This window comes from Geotrypetes seraphini, chromosome 3 (genome assembly GCF_902459505.1).
Source record: "Geotrypetes seraphini chromosome 3, aGeoSer1.1, whole genome shotgun sequence".
In the NCBI taxonomy this organism is placed as follows: domain Eukaryota; kingdom Metazoa; phylum Chordata; class Amphibia; order Gymnophiona; family Dermophiidae; genus Geotrypetes; species Geotrypetes seraphini.
In genome coordinates this window covers 161,795,701-161,813,177 of record NC_047086.1, presented here as the reverse complement: position 1 = coordinate 161,813,177, position 17,477 = coordinate 161,795,701, and the positions used below count along the sequence as shown (strand labels likewise).

General features: G+C 41.2%; 2 protein-coding genes across 10 annotated transcripts in view; one reads left to right on the top strand and one right to left on the bottom strand.

Moving 5' to 3' along the window:
- Positions 1 to 10,178, top strand: part of FUCA2 (alpha-L-fucosidase 2) — a 55,290-nt gene extending 45,112 nt beyond the window's left edge. For 4 of the 6 annotated variants that reach the window (XM_033939114.1, XM_033939111.1, XM_033939117.1 and 1 more), the window contains one exon: positions 9,211 to 10,137. In XM_033939114.1, coding sequence (XP_033795005.1) covers positions 9,211 to 9,241 — 31 coding nt within the window. In that variant the 3' untranslated portion in view covers positions 9,242 to 10,137. Of the gene's footprint in view, positions 1 to 9,210 lie in introns of all 6 variants that reach the window. The other 2 variants (XM_033939113.1, XM_033939115.1) reach the window with 2 other exon arrangements.
- A 374-nt stretch (positions 10,179 to 10,552) lies between these two features.
- Positions 10,553 to 17,477, bottom strand: part of PEX3 (peroxisomal biogenesis factor 3) — a 132,818-nt gene continuing 125,893 nt past the window's right edge. For 2 of the 4 annotated variants that reach the window (XM_033938214.1, XM_033938216.1), the window contains exons 11-12: positions 15,254 to 15,350; positions 13,156 to 13,725 (exon numbers count right to left, since the gene is read on the bottom strand). In XM_033938214.1, coding sequence (XP_033794105.1) covers positions 13,642 to 13,725; positions 15,254 to 15,350 — 181 coding nt within the window. In that variant the 3' untranslated portion in view covers positions 13,156 to 13,641. Of the gene's footprint in view, positions 10,721 to 13,155; positions 13,726 to 14,703; positions 14,871 to 15,253; positions 15,351 to 17,477 lie in introns of those variants that run through there. The other 2 variants (XM_033938215.1, XR_004538814.1) reach the window with 2 other exon arrangements.

The following is a 17,477-nucleotide window of genomic DNA, read 5'->3' as shown; positions in this document are numbered from 1 at the left end:
TCTGGCAGCACCAGGCAGTACTTAGGTGGATGCAGCATCTTGCTGCTGGTTGACTCTCTCTGCCACAAGCCTTCCCTGATATCTACTCCTTGCCCACCCCACTGCGCATCTACTTTACATTTCTTGTAAACATTGCCGAGCGGAAGGACCAATTTCTCAACACTGCCCTGCTGCCAGCTAGCATCTTCTCTCTACTGCACTCCACCCTCTGACAACTTCCTATTTCTGCTGGAGCGAGCAGTGGATAGAAGGCGGCAGGGCAGCGTTGAGAAATCAGTTCCTCTGCCTGACGTTTACAAGAAATGTAAAGTAGATGCGGGGTGGAGGTGGGGCAGGAGTAGATGTCAGGGAAGTGGCAGAGAGCCAACCAGCAGGTACGCTGGCCAGCAGCAAAATGCTGCTCCCAGGAGAGTGCCGCGTGTAGATACAGCGTCGGCCTCACTACCACCAGGAATTTTTGGAGAAGCCATAGCCCCTGTGGCCTCCCCCTATTCCAATGCCTATGTGACAACCCACTACTTTGTGTGCCAGCACAGTGACACATAACTGGTATGTCGCAAACATCCAAGAGGAGAACCAATGGTGTAGAGGGTAAAAGGAAAAGTTAATAAAGGACCTGGCTTTCTATGCATATCTGCCTGTGATGAATGAATAAACATAACTACACATGAATTCTATTTTATTTTTTATTTCAATTTCAAAATATTACACACCTCTAAACTTGTTAATTACGGTAAACAGATCATGGACAACAGCAATCACCATAAGCTATTCAGTCCCTTCATAGAAGACAGTTTTGGAGATGTCATAACTTTAAAAAGCATTAGTGAAAAAAATAGTACAATTTCATGTGGAAAATTAACAACTAGCTTTACATTTTGTGTAATATGTTATTTTCCTACCTGGAATTTCTAGGAAATTATGCAAAACTACACAAATTATTGAAATATGTTAAGTACTGATAGTTTTGTGTGTTTGCATTGGAATATGAATGCTTTTTGTGCCTTGATTTTATCAGTTTATCTTATTTACTTGCCTATATTATTGACATTGACATTATTAGTTTAATTTTCTCATTTAGAGGGTTTCAACATAGCGTCGTCATAGCGATAATATAATAACAAAAATGTCCAAAAGAAAGACAAGACTGCAAGTTTGGACTCATTTACATCATTTGGTGGGATGAGGCAGAGAGCTACCTCTAGCTGAACTGCCAACTGTCGGGAATCTTATTAGATATGGGTTGTATTTGAAAGACAGTGAGAAAAACAGATGAAATTACTGCACTGATGAACTGGTCTATTACCTAACGATTAGATTATTTGCTCACTGGTACAAAACAAATCCAGAATTCAGTGGTTCTGTAATAAAATAGCCATGGGAGGATTAAAGCAAAGTTGACATCCATTTGGGAACAGGCCTGCAAAGCTTCTGTGGGCAGAGCAAAGCTTCTGTGGGCAGAGCAAAACTGGAGGAGAAAGACGACCGATTTATGGAGAAGCTCAACACACTTACATGCAAGTGTGAAATAAAGTGTTGTACTGATGAGGGATGCAATTCTGCTTGTGTCAATGGACATACTTTGACTGCAGCAGCGTGAAGAAGATTCCTGTGATTGAGTCAGTCCTTATAAAAGGTCAGAGAGAAAGTTGGGAGTATTGGACCATTCCCTGAGACCAGAAGACAAGAACTGCAAAAGGGAAGGCAGGCAAAAAAGGAAGGAGGATGAAGAAAACTGGAGAATGAAGAGTGAAAAAAGAATAGTACAAGAGCAAGAGATGATGGAGAGATCTGTGCTTGAAGTGGAACAAGGAGATTTGGACGACATGACAAAAGAACCAATGGAAGAACATAAGAATTGCCACTGCTGGGTCAGACTAGTGGTCCATCGTGCCCAGCAGTCCGCTCACACGGCAGCCCTTAGGTCAAAGACCAGTGCCCTGAGTCTAGCCTTACCTGTGTACATTCTGGTTCAGCAGGAACTTGTCTAATTTTGTCTTGAATTCCTGGAGGGTGTTTTCCCCTATAACAGCCTCTGGAAGAGCATTCCAGTTTTCTACCACTCTGTGGGTGAAGAAAAACTTCCTTGTTTGTTCAGAATCTATCCCCTTTTAACTTTAGAGTGCCCTCTCATTCTCTCTACCTTGGAGAGGGTGAACAACTTGTCTTTATGTACTAAGTATATTACCTTCATTATCTTGAACATTTTGACCATGTCCCCTCTCAGTCCTCTCTTTTCAAGGGAGAAGAGGCCCAGTTTCTCTAATCTCTCACTGTACGGCAACTCCTTCAGCCACTTAACCATTTTAGTCGCTCTTCTCTGGACCCTTTCGAGTAGTACCGTGTCCTTCTTCATGCATGGCGACCAGTGCTGGACGCAGTACTCCAGGTGAGGGCGTACCATGGCCCGGTACAGCGGCATGATAATCTTCTCTGATCTGTTTGTGATCACCTGTTGCTCTAGAGCAGTGGTTCCCAACCCTGTCCTGGAGGAACACCAGGCCAATTGGGTTTTCAGGCTAGCCCTAATGAATATGCATGAAGCAAATTTGCATGCCTATCACTTCCATCATATGCAAATCTCTCTCATGCATATTCATTAGGGCTAGCCTGAAAACCCGATTGGCCTGGTGTTCCTCCAGGACAGGGTTGGGAATCACTGCTCTAGAGAAAGCTAGGAAGAGGCTAAAATATAACACTAGGATATAACCAACATAGCTCTTGCCAGTTTAAGAGACAGCAGAGGTTGTTACTGGTGCCTGGATTGATGCAGGACTCATCATTTACTTGGACATTGCTTTGGTCATTGATCACACAAGGTGAAGATGGCTCAGATGAGAATCATGCAATTTGGAAATAGAGTTTGAGGAGGAACTGCAGCAGTTGCATTTTCTTTGATATTTGTCATGATACCAAGGCAGAAAAGTATGACAAAATGTATCCAATACTACTACTGGACCCATGTACTACTATTATCACTTATATAATGCTGAAAGGCGTACACAGCTCTGTACATTTTGAAATTTATAGATGGTCCCTGCTTGGAAGAGTTTAAACTCTAACTTGGACAGAAAGACACGACATATAGGGTTGGCGATGCAGAATCCAAGGTGAGAGGAGTTAGGAGTCGAAAGCACCCTCAAAGAGGTGAGCTTTTAACTGGGCCTTGAACATTGCTAGCGACGGAGCCTGCCATAGAGATTCGAGCATACAGCACAGCAAGGTAGAAGAGATGGAGTCTAGAGTTGTCAGTTGAAGAGAAGGACACAGATAGGAGGAACTTACCAGCTGAGCGGAGCTGGGGGAGACACAGGGGGAGATATGCAAAGAGAGATAGTGAGGGGCAGCTGAGGTGAGTTCATTTGTAGGTCAGTAAGAAGAGTTTGAATTGTATGGTGAAAGAAGAACACTAGGATCAACTGTTGAAACACTCAGTTTTGACATTAATTTATAATATCTACCTAGAGGAAAACAACTTCAACAACCTGAATAGCAAAATAAAATCACTTGTGAATCATTTTTTTGTGCTGATTTTATGACTCACAGTGTTGGACTCTTTATAAGTTGAAGTTTTTGTTTTTGTTGAGTTGACATGTTTTCAGGATTTAAGTAATACTGGAGGTTTTTCTGACCAATGATAAGAAGTTGAACCGTTATGTAAGCAGATTGTAATTTTATTCTGCTATTCCGGTCATTTTGGTCTTTTCCTCCAGTTAGATACTATATGATTATTCATGCCAAAACTTTGAATGTTTCAACAATTGATTCAGTTTTTTGGTTGGGAGTTAGCCTTTGATGATTGACTTGTATCTCTTTCTTTTTTCTACATGAATCTCTTTAGTTGCTTTTGCAAGAACAAAATGCCACAGATATCTGCCTCCTGGACCCATAGAAACTGTAATGTTCTATGGGGCTAGGAAGCAGATATCTGTGCATTTTGTTCTTACAAAAGCAACTAAAGAGATTCATACAGAAATAATGCTGATAATTTGGTTGCATGGCTGAAAGAAGAGCAGACAAAGCTCTTCAAACTATTAGAGGTGATTCCTGTAATGTAAACACTGGTTGAGAGTAATACATTATGTTGAGAAGATGCTACAAAGGAAGCACACAGGTGAACCACCATTCAGGCACTTGGTGAGTGCTTTAGATAGCAAGACATTAAGCAACATGGGCAGATCCTATTGGAAATATCCTGGATTCGGCTACTGCACCGGAAATAAATCCTGATTTTTATTAAGATCGCTATTGGCCCTGATCTTTCTCAGCTAAATGATCAAAGACTTAAAGCACAGATCAAGGCTATGGCTATAGACTTGTAATTATATCATTAGAGCAGACATCTTGCCAAAGGATCTGACTCTGTTAGAAATAGGACCTGTGTCACATAGCAGATGGCTCACAACAGCTCTAAGGTAGAGAGTTGCGCGGGGACAGAAATCCCACCCGTCCCCGCCAAAGTCCCACCCGTCCCCACCCGTCCCCGTGAGGAATCCCTCTGTCCCCACCCGTCCCCGCGAGGAATCCCTCCGTCCCCACCCGTCCCCGCGAGGAATCCCCTCCGTCCCCACCCGTCCCCGCGAGGAATCCCCTCCGTCCCCGCCCGTCCCCGCGAGGAATCCCCTACGTCCCCGCCCGTCACTATAAACTACAGAAATAGTTATTTCATTTAATTATGCTACTGAATTAAAGGCTCTGGTAGAAACCCATTTAAAAATAAGCAAAAAGACTTTATTAATTTGGAAATATTAATTGGGAAGAATACATACTTTGTAAACGGGTTTCTACCAGAGCCTCTAATGTTTATAAATTTTTATCAACACAACTAATATACTACTTTATCCTTAAGCAAAAAAAAAAAAAAAAAAAAAAAATTTTTCCTACCTTTATTGCCTGGTTTCTGCTTTCCTCATGTTCTCATTCAGTTCCTTCCATCCACTGTCTCTCTTCCTTCTGCGTCTTCCATTTGCTCTGTTACTGTGCCTCTCCCTTTCTCCCCCCTCCCAAATTGGTCTGGCACCCATCTTTTTCCCTCCGCTCCCCCCATAGTCTGGCACCTCTGTCTTCTTCCCTGCCAGCGTCTTCTTCCCTGCCAGCGTCTTCTTCCCATTCCCTCTTCCCCATTTCCTTTCAGTGTCCTTCTCCCCCACCATCTTTCCCATGTCCTGTTAGGCAGCATCCTTCTCCCCTCTCTGCCTTCCCCATGTCCTTTCAGCGGCCTTCTCCCCCCTCTGTCTTCCCCATGTCCTTTCAGTGGCATTCTCCACCCCTTTGTCTTCCCCAGTGCTTTCAGGGTCCTTCCCCCCCCTTCCTCCCGTTTACCCCATGTCCTTTCAGCGTTCTTTTCCACCCCTTTGTCTTCCCCAGTACTTTCAGCGGCCTTCTCCCCCCTTAAGCATCTTTTCTTTTCCACTCCACCTTTCCTCCCTCCCTGCCTCCACCTTTGTGGCGCTTTTGCACCCGACCGACAACAGAACAGGCCCGGTCGGACAAATCTCCCTGTCCTGTAGCCGCGATCTAAATTACCTTCTTACAGCAGCTGGAGTAGTGAAGCTGCTGTAAGAGGTAATTTAGATTCGCGGCTACAGGGCAGGGAGGTTTGTCGGCCGGGCCTGTTGTCGGTCGATCGGGGGACCTGACCGGCTGTGCACATTCTTCGGGGCGGACCGCCCCCTCCCCCCTCTTTCGTTCGCCATTGCCTTCTTCCTACCTGCCCTGCCGCAGCCGCACACAGCCGACCGGAAGTCTTCCTGATGTCAGCGCTGACGTCGGAGGAAGGGAGGGCTTTGCTTAAGCCCTCCCTCCGACGTCAGCGCTGACATCGGGAAGATTTCCGTTCGGATGTGTGCTGCGACAGGGCAGGTAAGGAGAAGGAGACTACCCTCGCGGCTCGACCAACCCCGCTGCGATCCAACCCCGCAGGAACCCCCGCTACCCTCGGAGGCGTCCCCACGGGATCCCCGCGACCCTAGGGGGCGTCCCCACGGGATCCCCGCGACCCTAGGGGGCGTCCCCACGGGATCCCCGTGACCCAAAGGGGGAACCCGCGGGATCCCCGCGGGTCCCGCGGGATTCCCGTCATCCCCGTTCCCGTGCAGCTCTCTACTCTAAGGTTCATGAGAATATGGATTTCCAAGCATAATCTGAAAAACTTGATTGTAGGGTTTTGTGTTGGGGTTTACATGGAAAACTGGTTCAAAATAATAGCAATTGGACACAAGGTCCCAGACATCTCCTCTTCCAGCTGTAACTGTTGAAAGAATAGTATGAAGAGGTAAGGAAGATAGTCTTACCTGTAGTGAGGTCAGTTTAGTATAGTTACAGCAAGTCTTTTCTGTAAGCTGTTATCGTATATACTCAAATATAAACTGAGGTAACCTTCCCCCCCAAAAAAAAAAACAAAAAAGAGGAGGATAAAAGGTTGACTCAAATATATAAACCAAGGTTAGAAATTTGGGTATGTGAGTGTCATTTGTCATCCCCACTAGAACACTTGGTCTCAGTCACACATGCAGAAATCAGAAAGTATACCACAAAAGAAATAAAAAGAAATGCATTTCTTCCTGAACAGTCCAAAATATAAAAACAACACATGTAAATTTTCAAAGTTGACATCTTTCAATCACTAAATTGAAAATAAAAAACATTTTCCTAACTTTGTTATTTGGTGATTTTATTTTTCTGGTCATCTCGTTCCATCTGTACTCTTAATTGTTTCCAAGGCCTCCTTATGCATTTGCTGTTTCTTTCCTCTTCACTTTTTGCACTACATCCTTCTTTGGCACTGATTTTCATATTCAGTTTTCTGCCTCCATCTCAAATCTATCTTTCCAACTCATCTCTTCCCCTTCCCACCATCTCCTTGCTGCCCATGGCCTCCCCTGCACCATTCCTTTGCTGTGATCCACCCAAGCGGAACCAGGAAGTTGCTTCAGAGGGGTTGAGCGCGGCAAAAGAAAAGTAGAGGCCACCATCTTAAGTACTCCCATTTTCTACTACCCGCTCCTCCCTGCCCCAGACTGACATTGCATTTACAACCTAATGCTCCAGAAACAGACATTCTGGGCTGGTGAAGGGCCTTAAGTGTCTGTGCATGCTCAAGGCTTGCTGGACTCCATTCGAGAATCCCGGAGAGGGTGGGAGCCAGCAGGCCTTGAGCATGCACAAACGCTCAAGATCCTTCAGTCCAGCACAGTGTTGGCGTCGGCTTCTAGAGCATTGGGACTGTAAGTGCGATGTCGGTCTGGGGCAGGGGAGAGTGGGTAGTGGAGGATATGAGTGATGGTCAATGAGGGGGGGATAAGATGGCCGGTCATGGGGGGAAGGGCGATAGGAGTGCAGGTCATCAGGGGAGGGAGGAGGAGATAGCAATGGTCTTCAGTGGGGATAGCAGTGCTGGTCATTGGGAGGGGAGAGAGGTAGCTGTGCTGGTCATGGGAAGGGGGGTGGAGGATAGCAGAGCTGGACATCTGAAAGAGTGGAAAATAGCATTGTTGGTCATCAGGAGGGGAGGAAAAAAAAAAAGCACTATCATCCAAAGGAGGCTCGAATATAAAATGAGAACCCCATTTTTGGGCCCCCAAATCTTGGTTTATATTTGAATACAGTACAAACCTTTTCAAGACGCTTCTGAAAAATAACACCAATACTCAGTGTCAGGATCAGAATCGGCTATCAGTGTAGCAGATTGTTCAGGCAAATTAGTTAAGTTTTCTAAACCTCTAGAGCAGGGGTGTCCAACGTTTTGGCTTCCCTGGGCCGCATTGGCCGAAAAAAATGTTTCTGGGACCGTACAAATGCTGAAACACTGCAGCAAGACAGAGGAGGGAGCCGGCGAGACGCTAAACACCCAGGGGCAGCAGAGGAAAACATTGCATCGCCGTCAACTGGGGCCGCAGGTTGGACACCCCTGCTCTAGAGGATTTAAAGAACCCGCTTGAGGTTTAGATAAAAGATTGTAAACTGTCTTTGATACCTTTAAAGAAATATTTTTTTTCAACTTGTCCATTGGCTGATACAGTGACCATTTAGGAAAATTAATGCGTCTTAAAGTGGGTCTATGCTGGGCCTTCTCCAAACTTTTAATTTTCCCTCTAGTATCTAAAGTGTCTTTTACTTTAGACTCCAGTACACCTACTTGCTTGTTTGTCTCATCAGATGTTCCAAAGCATTAATTTTAGTGGAAATTTGCTGAGATAATTGAACATCTGGACTTGACTAGTGATTTTTTCCAATATCGCGAGAGCCTCCATATATTTTTTAAGTAAAAGTGTTTGATAAAATAAAAATACTGTATATACTCAAATATAAACCGGGATTTTTGGGCCAAAAAATTGGCCCAAAAATGGGGGTCCCGGTTTATATTCGGGTCAATGCCCCCTCCCAGAATTTTTAAGGCCGCTGCTGCAAGGCTCTACCCCCCCCCCCCCCGTTCTCCTCTGTCGATTGCTGGTGGAGGTGCAGCGGGCAGGAGCAAGCTTTCCAAACTCCTGCTCCACTGCGCAATTCAATTTCTTCATCTGAGCGGCACGAGCAGCTTCCTTACTGGCTCCCACAAATTCTCGTGAGAATTCGCGGGAGCCAGTAAGGAAGCTGCTCGTGCCGCTCAGATGAAGAAATTGGATCGCGCAACCAGTTAGCAGCGGGGCAGGAGTTTGGAGAGCTTGGTTCTACCCGCTGCACCTCCACCAGCTATTGGCAGAGGTATGAAGATAGGGCAGGGAGGGGGAAACAGAGGGCAGAGCCTGGGAGGGAGAGTGCAGAGTCTGGCAGGGGAAGGAAGGGTGCTAAGTGCAGTACCTGACAGGGAAGGGGGTTGGGTGCAGAGCCTGACACGGCAGGACACTTGAATATTAAGCCACCCGACTTGTATTCGAGCCAACCATTTTTCCTCCTTTTTTGGGGGAAAAAGGGGGTCTCAACTTATATTCGGATCGACTTATATTCAAGTCTATACAGTAGGCTGAAAAACAGTTAAACTTAGCTGAGAAGTCTCCTGGGGCATTAGGAAATCAAGACAAGGACAATCTCCAATTCTTTTCACCGCAGCTGCCTCACTTCAACATGATCAACCAAATTTTGCTTGTCACAACCTCCACATGGTACAAGATTACAGACATCTTTCTGAACATTTTAAAGTGTTAATTACTGTTTATTTGCTGATTTTAATAGATAAAAAATATAGTGTGTGGGTTGTTGTTTTTTTTGCAGGTGCATCTGCTTGGATATAGAGCATCATTGAAATGGATTGCACTAGGTAAACAAGGAATGATGGTGTCTTTGCCACAGCTAAATGGTGCACAGCTGCCTTGCCAATGGGCCTGGGTGCTGAAGCTCTCTCGTGTTTTCTGATGCTGCCGGCTTAAAATGGTTTTTTTTCTCTTCTGTGAACCATGTCATTGAAGCTTATACTGGAACATCTATCCATAACATTAAAATAAGGGAATAATCATTATGTATATAACATAATGAAACTTTTAATATGAAAAAATGATACCCAATGGGACAATTTCTTTATTTCTAAATAAGACTTTATGAAATTATGTAAAATTATTTATTATTTGGGTTAAGCTGCTGATTTTGGCCCAGGTCTTTTTTCCTTTTGTGTATATTTAAAAATAATTTGTTAAATCACACTTGAGAAAACTATTTTAGATGTTTGTAAGCCTTCTACAAGAGTTTGTAAGATGTTCAGGTTTAATTTATATTTTGTACTTCTCATTTTCGTGATCAACTACCATATTTCTGTTGCCAAGTAGAACATTAGTAATAAGACAGGTAATGTCAGGGAAAGTTTCTCCCAGAGCTCGGAACTAGTATAAAGATCTGAGCATATGGAGTTCTTACAGGATAAAGCAGTCTCCTAAATTCCTTACTTTTGTTTTTCTACTGTACTGAACAGATGTAAAAACAAAGCTTTTCCTATTGATCATTTGGTTTCTTTATATATATCATCCAAAAAATGAGACAAATAGAATTTTTCTTATTTTGTTCCAGCTGAGATTAATGGCAGCTTCAGGCTATGTCCAGAGTCTGGAATCAAAACCAAGTTTTCTCTCTGCTTATGCAGATGATATACTGCTTCATTTGAGGAATCCTGGAAAAACCATTCCACATTTGCTTGAATTGATAGGGAAATTTTCAGGTTATAAAATAAACTGGAGTAAATCAGAAGTTCTTCCTCTAAATGTACATTGTACAAAAGATTTATTTGATTCATTTCCTTTTTTATGGAAAGAGGAAGGAATAAAATATTTAGAGATATGGATAAAAAACACGCTAGAAGAAACAATGAAGGTGAATGAAAAATCTTTATTAAAAGAGGTAACAGAATTGTGTGAGCAATAGAATCCTTTACATCTGTCTTGGTGAGGGAGAGTCCATACTATTAAGATGATGATTTTGCCTGTGGGTTGTTACCAAATGGGTATGATTCCAGTTTTTTTTCAGGGGTCTTTCTATAAAAAATTAAATAGTATTCTTACAAAATTTGTTTGGCTGGGTAAAATTGCTAGAATTGCCTTAGTGTCTTTACAAAAGCCAATTGCAGAGGGAGGGGTAAATTTTCCCAACTTTTATAGGTATCATCAAGCCTATATTATGTGCCAGGGTATGTATTGGGTCCTCCCAGAGCTCATGGAAAAGCTCCTTGACTGGTTGTGGTTGGAATGGCAGCTCCTGTTTCCTCTTAGGCTCGGTCATGTTCTTAGTATAAAAATGCCTAGAGTGTATAAAGAAAACAGAATATTAATTAACACATGGAAAACTACAATATGTCAATAATTTAATACCTATTCCAATTCAAAAATTTACAAATCAAACTATATGGCTTAACTCCAAGATTCAAATAGGCGGGTTTAAGAAGTATTGGATAAAAGCAGGTATACGCACGTTAGATGATGTTATATCTAATGGTAAACTGCTTGATTTTTCACAGTTGCAACATAAATTCGGTCTTGATAAATCACAAAGTTATAGGTGGTTGCAACTAAAGCAGGCTATTCAGGCGGGGTTCCCTGAATGGAAAAATCTTAATACTCAATTTAGTCTAGAGTTCTTATGCTTTCAGGCGGACTTCCTGGGACACCAGACCGCACAGTGGTACAAATTAATATTGGATATATGAATAAAAAACCAAAAACTGGACTTAGAGATATTTGGAGCATTGAGATTAAGCATCAAATTACTGCGTCTCAATGGCCACGAATTTGGTCTTGGAGGATGAAATGTACAATGTCTGCATCTATGAGACAAATGTGGTTCTTCCTGTTGCATAAAGCATTCTGGACCCCTGTTCGTTTACAAAAATTAGATTGCTCTAAGTCTAATAGATGTTGGCATTGTCATCTTGAAGCAGGGACTTTAGATCATTTATTGTTCTATTGTCATTTATTTTGGCTTTTTGGAAATCGATTTGGAGCCAAATAAATTGTTTGCTAGAGAATCATGTGGCATTATAGTTTGACAGTTTTATTTGGCATGTCTATGAGAGCTAAGTGCCAAATATCTTCCAAAAATAATAAACTTTTACTGATTCTGACAGGAGTTGCCATTCAACAAATAATGTATAATTGGAAAGATTGTAAAAGACTGAATTATAGTTTTTGGTGGTGTTCAGTATGTCACATGTATAAAATGGAGAGAGCATTAGCTGTTCAAAAAGGATATTTTAATAAGTTTCAGGATGTATGGGGGGCATTAATAAATTATTGTAATGAATAGATATCATTTTCCCCTGATTATCATAAATGAAAGAATGGGGAGGGGGTGGGTTTTCAATTTTCATTATTGGTTATGAAGGGAAGGAATGATTTTATTATATTGTATGTATTAAATGATATTAGAATGGTGGGTGGGAAGGGGTTAAATCCTATTTTGGGAGAAATTGTAGTATTTCAAGTGATGTACTAAGTTAATATGTTGTTACTTTCTGTGCACTTGATGTAAAATATAAAATGAATAAAACAAGTTTCCAAATTTATTCTGTGCTTGATATACCATCTATCAAAGTGTACTTAAACGGTTTACAATACTAAAAATTTAAAAGAAGATATACTTGTATAAATGCCAGCATTTTCTGTATATGTGTATATTGTGAATAAGATTTCTAAAACTAACCATCTAAATTAGTGCTTTTTGACAGAGGCTTCAAGTAGCCCTTAGCCATTCTGGTTTTGTGTATATTAGTAAGCTTTAGTAATTTGCATGCAGTCTAACTCAAGTATTCTCATATACCGTACATACCCTGAAAAAGCAGACTGATTAGGAGATATCCGAAAACTAGGATGAAAACCACTGCACTAAACAAACCCCCTAAAGCAATGCAGTCAAGTCTAAGATGAGAAGCATCAAGTACTTACCACTTGTAGAAAATGGGGCAAAAGAGGGGGGAGGAGGTATGTTTTGGCATTGGTTAAGAGATGATGCGTTTACATAAAATATCATTACAGCACAATATACTTAATAGAATAAAGACAAGACTTATTTTCCCCCACTCACTTTCCATATAAAATGATCATCATTTTGCCCCATTTTCTTTCTTTTTTTATTTTTTATTCATTTTCAAAACTTCAATTGTGCACAAAAGATGCGTTTACATAAAATATCATTACAGCACAATATACTTAATAGAATAAAGACAAGACTTATTTTCCCCCACTCACTTTCCATATAAAATGATCATCATTTTGCCCCATTTTCTTTCTTTTTTTATTTTTTATTCATTTTCAAAACTTCAATTGTGCACAAAAGATGCGTTTACATAAAATATCATTACAGCACAATATACTTAATAGAATAAAGACAAGACTTATTTTCCCCCACTCACTTTCCAATTAACCAACACCTCATAAAAATACCTGTAAACAATCTATTTTTGTGCACAATTGAAGTTTTGAAAATGAATAAAAAATAAAAAAAGAAAGAAAATGGGGCAAAATGATGATCATTTTATATGGTTTTTCCTTCTAGTGCCTTTTAGGGCTCTAAGCTAGACCACAAATTTTACAAAAGAAGGGTAAAACCAAAAAGCCCTTGAGCCAGACTGAAAAGCTTTAGGCCACAGCTCAAATAATTCCAAATATTCAATCACTTGGATGCCTCAGGAAGGTAGGAACAATAGATCTAAAAGGATATATTCAATGAAAAAACATATACTAGAAAACCAAAACAGCACTAAGCTTTATTCTTGCCTTGATCGTTTGAACAGAAAAGAAAGAAATTGGTTTGACTTGTACTGGCTATACAAAGCAAAGCAGGATGATGAGATGCTGCTGTGGCTCTTAGTTTGTAGTAATGCAGAGTCCTCTTCTTTCAACAATATCCCATACCAGCGAAACATTACAATGCAGGTCTGCATAAAAAGTACAGTTGAATCCAGTAATTATCCAAAGAAGAATTTCACTGTATACAGTACTGGTATAGATACTTGCTGTCGTTTCATTTCATCTGTTCCTATCACCAGCTGAATTATTGCATCAGTCACTTTGTAATGTGGCATTTTCCTTAATATATATTGTTCTCATGCGTTGTGCAGCTTGACAGGATGTACTACATCTGATCTGTAAACACTGATGTACAATAAAAGCATACAATGTCTGTAGAAAGGAAACATAACCACAGTTTTTGCTTACATAAATGCCATCATTTCTCTAGCTGCTGAGGAGTGCTGAAAGCTTCATAAACATTAGCAGCAAAATCTTTCACTTGTTCCATCATCAGCAGATCCTGGAAAAGCATTGGTAAAGAGATTAGGTTTTTACCTTGATAATATATTTTCCAGAATACAGGAATAGTATGCTGAATCTTAGGGAACTCTGACCATTCTTGTGAGCATATTGTAGAAAGATGTCAATCACAGCTTTTGAACCAACCTCCTCTTCCCAGGAGTTTGCTCCCCACTTCAGTTTGTTCCAAGCATGCAAGAGCTCGAGAGTAAAAGACAGGAGAAGGAGAGACAGGGAGAACACCCCGAAACCAAGGTTCTGATCTGATCATACTGTATAATATTCTAAGTCAATAATGAAAATGTAATGTATAAATGAACTAACATTACCACTGAACAGTAAAAAAAAACATTAAATAAAAGATTTAAAAAGAGCAAGCAAGAATATGGACAACTGATACAAAATCCCTGCAGGGGCTGCCCCTGCATGGTGGTATGTTGGCTGTTTCAAGGATGATATGCTAAAGGGAACTAGATTCTTCCACCACTCAGTCATTCTCCTAACTCCTCTCCCAGCTAAAGTTAAATTGTGGTCTTCCAGGGCTAAAATGCAGCCACAGAAGAGACAAATTGGAGCATATTTCTCAATCCCCTGCAGAGACAGCTAAATCCTTCAAACTGATTACCCATACTACATCTTGCAATATTAACTACTTATCCAATAATGTGCTTCACAAGAGCCTCTGGAAACTGAATTCCAAACATATATATAAAAAAATAGAGTGCAAAGCAGGAAAAATGTGTATGCCCCTTATATCAGCAAATCTTTAAAAACTGCTTAAAACTAAGGAGAGGTATTGAGATTCTATAGGCATTGTGGTACTGCTGCATATCTAATAAGTTCTGCTTTCAGAAGCAATGCATATTTTGATGTAGACCTCCTTGGCTGTCCACTATTAGTAAGGTACTCTGAAAGAAATAAAAAAAATGATCTGGATATCGTTCACAGTAATAATGTTTTCTTAAATGGAAACAATCACCTTCATTGTAAGGAATTCCTGGGGGGTGGTCATTGCAGCTTTAGGACTGATAATCTAATATACTATAAATCAGGATCTTGCCTTTGTCTCTCCAAAATGTAAACCACTTTTGTGACCAGTCTGAGGCATAATCACTTATTGGAATCTTTTTCTTGAAAGAGGGGTACCTGATAGAAGAAAAAAGTTCAATCTTTCTACCTCAATTGAAACTATTAATTCCCAACAACCTGGGCATTTCCCATATTTTAATAGATCTCCCACTTTTCCTAGTTTGGCCATTGTAGTATACAGTCCTGAGGCCAGGAGCCATGCTGTTCCTGGAAACCTGCATCACAAGGCTTTTACTGGCTACCAAATGTGACTCTTGTTGATTGCCATGACTACCCCCCTCCAACTCATGAGTGGTGAAAAGATGACTTGAAAGCATCTTTCACCATAAATGACTTGGTGCAGAAAACCCAGATTGGAGATCAAAATGGAGACCTTCTACACGGAAATACAAAGCAAGGTAATTAAGTCACCAGGTCAGCCTTAGTTAGTGGTATCTTACCTGAACAAAATGGCTTGGCGTTTCACTACATACCGAATAGATCTGTCCATTTACTATTGGAATTATTTTGGCTAATGGAAGACCAACGCTAGAAAGACTGCACAAAACAAAAGGAAATCAGAAATATAGAACAAACTTTACTAAAACAGTGAGAGTTTTTCTTTTCAATCTGGAGGAGAGCAGGGAGTACACTAGACACCAAGGAAAGCTGGCATTTATTTTCAATTGGGGTTAGGGTGGAAGGGTGCATTAAACACCAGAGATATATTTAAGATGGGGGTCAGGGGACAGTGAGTAGGACACTTGAGGCCAATGCAGACTGCCATGCCAGTTTTTTGTTTTTTTTTAAAAGACCCTTTCTTTCAGTACCTGAGCCAGTTGTGTCTCAGGCACTGAAAGAAGGGTAACATTTGGCAATGAACTGAAGATTACTGTCACAATCTTAATTGGTTATGGCATCTGGCTTTTTTTTTTTTTTTTTTACAGGAACCCCCATGTGCAGTCAGCAGCTCTGGCAGGCTGCATTCTGCATCAGACTCCTGGTTTGTCTATAAAGGAAAATCCACAGACATTAAACATTCTCTCTACCCTTATTCACCATACAAATTTGTATTTTTCATGCACACAGTTAAATGACAGTGAAAGCCAAAAGAAAAACACATGCAGCACTAAATTTGTCTTGAGGGCAAGTGGAATGCCGTAAAGCAGGAGTGTCCAACCTGCAGCCCCAGTCGAGGGCGATACAGTGTTTTTCTCTGCTGCCCCTGGGTTTACCGTCTTGCCGGCTCCCTCCTCTGTCTTGCTGCAGCGTTTGTGCGGCCCCAGAAAATTTGTTTTCGGCCAATGCAGCCCAGGGAAGCCAAAAGGTTGGACACCCCTGCTATAAAGGATGTTACCAAACATTAAACAAGTTTTGTTAAACCTTCACCTATCTTGCTTATATAAAATGCCTTGTAAATGTCTTCACACCCTTGTCTATTTTTCACATTCCGCTATGCAAAAAATGAAAACGCATTCAAATAGAAGTTGGTTTGGCTGATGTACACAACACACTCTAGACTTCCAATGAGAACTAATTATTAAAATATTCAAAAACAAATAAGGGATAATAAACCTAAATATATTAAATGGATAAGTCTTTATACCTTGTGTCACGTGAAGGATGTGAAGACTAATGAGACACTGTTAAGACTTTAGGATGTACATCACAAAGTGTGGCTGCTTCTGGCAGCAGGGATGAGCTATCCATGTATAGATATTAAGCTTTAGTATGGTTCACCATAGCATTTATATTGGACAATATCCAACACCTATTTCTTTGTCTCACTTTCTTTTCCACTTCATCAAATAACCTAGCAGGTGTCTAAAGACTGTAAATATGGGTCAGTATAACCTATATTTATTTCAGGCCCCGGTGCTCTAAAGACTTCCGTGCCGGTAAGACTCATTAAACCAGTCTTATATGGCACAGAAGCTCTGCCTCTGATGCTCAAAAGAGTTCTTGGGGCTTTTACCAAGAAACATGATAGTAGATAAAGGCCAAATGGCCCATCTAGTCTGCCAATTCACAGTAACCATTATCTCTTTCTCTCTCTCTGAGAGATCCCACGTGCCTATGTAATCTAATCTAATCTAATTCCTTTCAAGATGGCAGCCAGTTAAGTCATCAGCTATGCTGTCTCCCTTTCTTATTTTGAATTTATTTCCAAGTTTTCAGTTACATTTTTAATTATTTTTTAATTCTTTATTTTTAATTTTTCCTTTTGTTTTTGACCTGATTTGAATTTATTGGTTTAAAAATTAAGTTATTCTTCTCACTTCACCATATACGACCGTTGGTTCTAAGGCCTAACGGCAGTGGGTATTTTCTCTTACCCTTAGCAGCAGGATCGAAGTTTTTCGTTTTTCTTTTACATTCATTCGTCTGCTGGTATTAGAAAGTATGCCAATGTGATGGAGGTTAGTGATGGGGAGATTGACTTCTGACTTGAGAGCAACAGAGGAGGCGACTTGCGGGGATGTCCTGCACTATGACAAGGGTGCAGTCTTTCTGTGCTGCCGCAGAGACTGGCGATGGGGAGCGGCCTGCGCTTATGGCTGAGGAACCAGAGATGAGGAAGGCAGATGCCCACAGCCATTGCAGCGTACCGTGTTGCCGTGGAGAACAGCGATGGAGTGCAGCCGGCGTGTCAGCCCTGTTGAAAACAGCTGATTGTGTGGTCCT